At 49.5% G+C, this 5386-nt stretch overlaps 1 protein-coding gene across 1 annotated transcript; it reads left to right on the top strand.

The window, feature by feature from the left end:
- Positions 1–2636: 2636 nt before the first annotated feature.
- LOC133914489 (uncharacterized) lies at positions 2637–5386 on the top strand. The gene is made up of 3 exons (XM_062357590.1): positions 2637–3263; positions 3997–4372; positions 5093–5386. The coding sequence occupies exons 1-3, from the start codon at positions 2757–2759 to the stop codon at positions 5131–5133; spliced, it is 924 nt and encodes a 307-aa protein (XP_062213574.1). The 5' UTR covers positions 2637–2756; the 3' UTR covers positions 5134–5386.

The following is a 5386-nucleotide window of genomic DNA, read 5'->3' as shown; positions in this document are numbered from 1 at the left end:
CACTCATTCTTAAACACATAGCACACGGGTTAGTCCATAAAACCTAAATGACAACATTTATACTTTAAGTTACTTGATCTCCACAAGTAACTTATTAGCCTTCATGCATATTGTCAATCTTCATATAGAATCTAACCCCACTCATTCTTAAACACATAGCACACGGGTTAGTCCATAAAACTCTATTGACAAGCATACCTTTTAGTTACTTGATCTCTACAAGTAACTTAGCCTTCAAGCTTATTGCTAATCTTATTGAGTTTCTTCTTCTTCTTATGAGCATCACTAAAATCTCAATGACTTTTGATGCAATTCTTTGAACTCATGGTATTTCTTAAAGAATCCGTGCTTCATCATTTATGCATCTCCTATGGAATAACCTAATAGCGATTGTCAATATGATTGTTAGTTCATAGGCATTGTCATCACTTACCTGAGCATCACCTAGAGCTCATTCGTCTTGATGCATTTTCAATCTCCCCATTTACCTAGAGCTCATGCATATCTCTCATCCATGCATCACCTATTGAACAACCTACTAACAAACTCAACACTATTGTTAGTCCATAGGTATTGTCATTAATTACCAAAACCACACATAGGGGCTAGATGCACTTTCACCAGCAGGGCAACACGGACTGATAACCCCAACAGATCGACGACACCGGCATGAACTGATATGAACAGCACCAGAGCACAACATCTGGAAGGCGGCTAAAGAGGAACACAACGACGATAGCGGCTGATAGCATCACCAACAATGACAACGAAATCTTTGACCTCAGGGGCTCATCACTGGCTGTAAAGCATAAGGCATGGAGTCATCGACCCAACATCACAGCCCACCAGGAGCAGCATCAGCGACAAAGAGTGTCTCGGGATAGGGGCATTAGCAAACACAACCACGCCATAACTTCATCGGCTACCCATAGCAACAACAAAATCAACAACAACAGTGGAAGATCCTTATTGGTGGCTGGTAGGGACAATAGCAAATGCATAGTACCTTGGTCGGAAGCATCAGGAAGCAACAACATCAGCTCCAGTGACAAAAGCAGGAGCTCAACGAAGGGGGATGGCATTGAAGCTCTTAGCATCAGGATAGCATCAGGCAGGCAGAGGAGGATGACACTGGGAGCAGCTTTTTCATCATCGACCGTCTTCTCACAGCAGCTGCTGCAACATCACAGAGGAGCTGTGACGAGTAGAACAATAGCCTCAACAGCAAACTAGCGAGGAGCACACCATCAAAGGAGGGCGGCGATGAGCAGACCCTCGGAACATGGAGCACCAGCACCTCGAAGCTAGGTAACATCACCACATCGAAGGGGAGGGGGTGGGGGAACCGTGCCACCACTGTCGCACGGAGGAGCAACCCCCTATGTAGCCACCCAGTGGTGCTCGTGTCCTAGCAAGCTGACCCAAGGCCCGCCGCTGCCATGGCCTGAGCACGGTGAATTGCATCGCACTAGCAACGGATCTACGTGGAACCCGGTTGCCAACGGCCAGATCCACCCCTTGGAATAGGAGATCCAACGAGAAACATGGCAGATCCAGCAGCTCTCGACGACGCTCAAGGAAGGAAAAGGAGGGGTGGAGGAAAACAAGAGGGCAGGGGGGAAACGGGACGGCCACCGCTTGGTGCTATCGTCCATTGGCGATGGCGGCAGCGGCCAAGCCAATGTTGGTGGAGGAGGTGGTTTTGGGTGCTGGCGAGTCGCCTCCGAGGAGACGACGCGAGGGAGCTGCACACACCGAAATTGGGCCACTTGGGAGATTGACATCACTGTAGAACAATATTGATTAAGGGGAAGTGTTATGAACCGAAATGATCAATACCACCGAACGGACACCCGTTCGCAATAGGCACCCATTCGGAGAGATGTCTCCCAAACAGACACGACTATTCACCATGTATAAATACCAATATCTATCCATAAGAAAACCAATGATTGAATCTATGGTTGTCTCTCTACTTTACATTGCAATCCTAGTTCTAACAGTACCAACACATAGAGAAAAAAGCCCACGCGCTCTGGCAACGTCCGCCGGCTAGGATTCCCAGCACCGTCACCCTCTGGCCCCCTGTTCCTCTTTTTTTTTTTTTTGCGGAACCTCCGTTCCTCCCTTGCGGTGACCTTGTCGGCGGCGAGAAGGAGAGGAGGTCGACCACCTCATAGATCTATCAGTCATATTAGATTTTAGCTTCTAAAAATAACTCTGCTCGGTAGATTTAGTCCTCAAATGATGGTTCCCCATGTTTTTTTTCCCGTCCCCTATCGCGTCTCCGCCGCCTCCTCGCAGCCATCATCCTCGCTGGAGCTGTGATTGGAAGCGTCCTCTCCGCCTCCTCGGCGGAGGTCGGCAGTTCCATGCCCGAAGGCACGGTTCTCGTGTTCCCGGCCGGCCGCCGCCGCATGAGGCCTCAGCGACCTTCTGCTGCAACTTCTTCGGCCCCACATGCCAGTGGCTGCAGCGCTGGCTGGATGCCTCGTATCCGGGCCCTTACACTGGCCCCACTTGTCAGTGGAAGGTGGCACCTGGAGGCCGCAGCAACCGACCTACGCCAACTGGACAGGAGAGGCCTGCGCCTTGAAATACCCCGCCTTGGCGCCCGAACGTAACCGTCGCAACAACACCTGCTCTGCTCTCTCCTCTCCCACCCACCCCCTCCACTCTCGGCAGCGCCAAGAAACCAAGAAAACCCACTTGCTCGCCGCCGGCTGTCCGCCGCACCCCCACTACCGGCGGCCGCGATGGAGTTCTTCCCCAACAGGATCCACGTGCGGCTGCGGAACCGCGTGACCGGCGCGTACCTCCACGCCGATGAGGACGGGGTGGGCGTGTCCCTGCGCAGGACCCGCGCGTCGTTGAACGCCGCGTGGGCGGTGCACCGGGTCGTGCGCCTCGGCTTCACCTACGTTCTCCTCCATAGCTCCGCCAACGGCCGGTACCTCGCGCTCTCAGCCGACCATGTGGCGCCGCGCGGCCACCGCGGCCGCCGCGTCGTCCAGCGCGACTACGACGAGGTGGAGCTGAGCGCCGTCATGTGGATGGGCGTCAGGGTGGTGGGCGGGATCGGGGATTACGCATTCCTGCGCCACGTCTCCTATGGCCACCTTCGCGCCAACGGCAAGTTCCGCACATGGCACAACGGCGTCACCGTCGACTTCTTCAACATGAGCAACATGATGCATTGGTTGGTCGAGGCCATCCCCCCGAGACCGGCGCCGCCAGTCCTTCCAGTTCCATGTCCTACTCAGGTGAGCTCACCGTTCCCTGTCCTTGGCACTCCTCGCATTGATTTGGGGAGCGCGGGGTTCTTGGAGTCTATCGATCCTGCAAATTTCTGCATCAATTTGCAAGAACTGCTGAAACCTGACGATTGGATTCTCCTGGGAGCAAGTCCTGCATCTGTTCTTGCCAAAGTGTGCGCCTTAATTCCGCCTGTTAACTTCACGGGGATGCAATTCTTGGTACATTTTGTGTCAAGATTACTACTTCTTTCGCTCAAACTCAAAAGTTCTAATTCTGTAGGCCGTGCTCATAGGGAGCAGTACTTCTAGGTTCTTGACTTCTTTCACTTCTGAATTTGGTTCGCTTTAGGGAGCAGTTCTTGATCACATTTCGTACCAGTTATCCAAAATTTCTTGTCTATTCTAGAACTTAATTTTGGGACTCTTGTTCTGAATTGTGCTTGCTTTCTGAATTTCTGCCTGTCATTCATTGATCTGCGTCAGATCCTGGTGTTCTGTAGGCATGCAGTTTTTGGGTGAGTTCTTGTTATTATCTGTGACATCAGCGTTGTAGTTCTTTCTCATGATGTATGTTTGGATCATTGAGCTATTTTTCATAGTTCTCGGTTACCATGGTTGTCGGGGTCTGAACATTTTGTTCCCGTTATGATGTGTATTCAGAATTTCAGATTGTTCTTTCAGTTTCCAGTGTTTGTCTGCTTGTTTTGGTTTCCTAAACACTAGTGTTCCATTGCAACAGAATCTAGGAGGCCGTCACGGCCTGTTCCGCCGGCGCGTGCAGCCCGTGGTGGAGCGGTCGCGGGTCATCCGGTGCTTTGGGGCGAATGGTCACGGGAACTTCGATCAGCTCGGCGCGTTCCAGTTCTACGGCCGGTCCGTGTACAACCTGAGGAACGAGGTGGCGCTCCGTGTGGGCGAAGAGATCTTTTCCGGCATCACGGTGTGCGTGCGGGCCGGCTGGTACGGGCGGCTGACCCCTCTGGTCATCGACCTGCCTGAGAGCGAGGAGGACATGGACATCGTTGTCCTCATCACCGGGTCTCCAGGTGAAAGCTTTGCTACTTCCCAGCGGCCTGTGCAGCATTTGTTATCTGCTTCTCTTCTGATGATGAAAGGTGTCCAGTAGAAACCATAACTTGCATGCTGCGTGACATAGATCATATACTTAGAGTACTTCAGTGGTTTTGGATTTTCTGTGAGAGATCAGTAAAATAGTTGCTGTATGACTGATCATATACTGATGACAATAGGAACTGAAACTTGCGTACAGTTTAACATAGCTCATATGTTCGGACTTCAGAGTACTTCTATAGTCTTGAATTTTGTGCGGAGAGATAAGTGAAATAGTTACTGCATGTAGAATTCTCTTCTTCGGTTTCTATTTCAGTATAATGCGTCGATTTGTGCTTTAGAAAATGGTGTAATTTGTTTGGTACTTTGATTAGGAGTAATATGAAAAGTGCTGGGATGAATGGAAATAATCCCAGGTCTGTAGTATCCATGCATATACAGTCTTTTGCTCAGATGCCAAAAAAAAAGGTCTGCATATGGAAATTATCGGATTCTGTTATTACCGTGATGGTTAGTTCAGAAAATTCATTTTTGCAGTACTCTGGTTCCCAGTTCAGAAGTTTCAGCTGTTGAGCTTGTCAGACAATATCTTTATATAAAAGAACTTGTCCAACAATACCTGTTGATCTTGTTACTGATAGCCTTCTTTCTTTTTAATGCACAAAAATGTGAACATTAGATTGTTGAAAATGAATTTCTGCAAAAGTTGCATCACCCGTGACATGTGGTTTAACTGCTTCTTACTTGTTCCCTTGCGAATTCAGCGGCTGAGGCGTTGCGGCACCCGGATGTTGATGCACCCTAGACGCATACGAGAGGACTTCTGACAACAACTTCTCAATTCATCTCTTCAAAAATCAAAAGTGTTGCTTCTTCGGATAGAAAGACATGATAGATAATTGGCTGTCCTTTTCTTTGTTTAGATAGTTTCAGAAAACTCAGCAACTCTTCTGTTTCTGGTAGTTAGGTTCGATGATTCTCCTGACCGGAAGCAGTTTGTGTCTTTCAATTTCAGAATGCTGAAAGTATTATGTCAAAATACTGTTTGAACTATTTTG

This window comes from Phragmites australis, chromosome 4 (assembly GCF_958298935.1).
Source record: "Phragmites australis chromosome 4, lpPhrAust1.1, whole genome shotgun sequence".
Lineage (NCBI taxonomy): Eukaryota > Viridiplantae > Streptophyta > Magnoliopsida > Poales > Poaceae > Phragmites > Phragmites australis.
Note: the sequence above shows the minus strand (reverse complement) of the source record. Positions and strands in the feature narration are given on the sequence as shown.

What these genes read in the sequence shown, in the direction of transcription:
- LOC133914489 (XM_062357590.1), top strand. Translation starts at nt 2,757, where the DNA reads ATGGAGTTCTTCCCCAACAGGATCCACGTGCGGCTGCGGAACCGCGTG. An exon ending in CAGTTCCATGTCCTACTCAG is followed by an intron (nt 3,264 to 3,996) that starts GTGAGCTCACCG and finishes CCATTGCAACAG; the next exon opens with AATCTAGGAGGCCGTCACGG. An exon ending in TTCTCTTCTGATGATGAAAG is followed by an intron (nt 4,373 to 5,092) that starts GTGTCCAGTAGA and finishes TTGCGAATTCAG; the next exon opens with CGGCTGAGGCGTTGCGGCAC.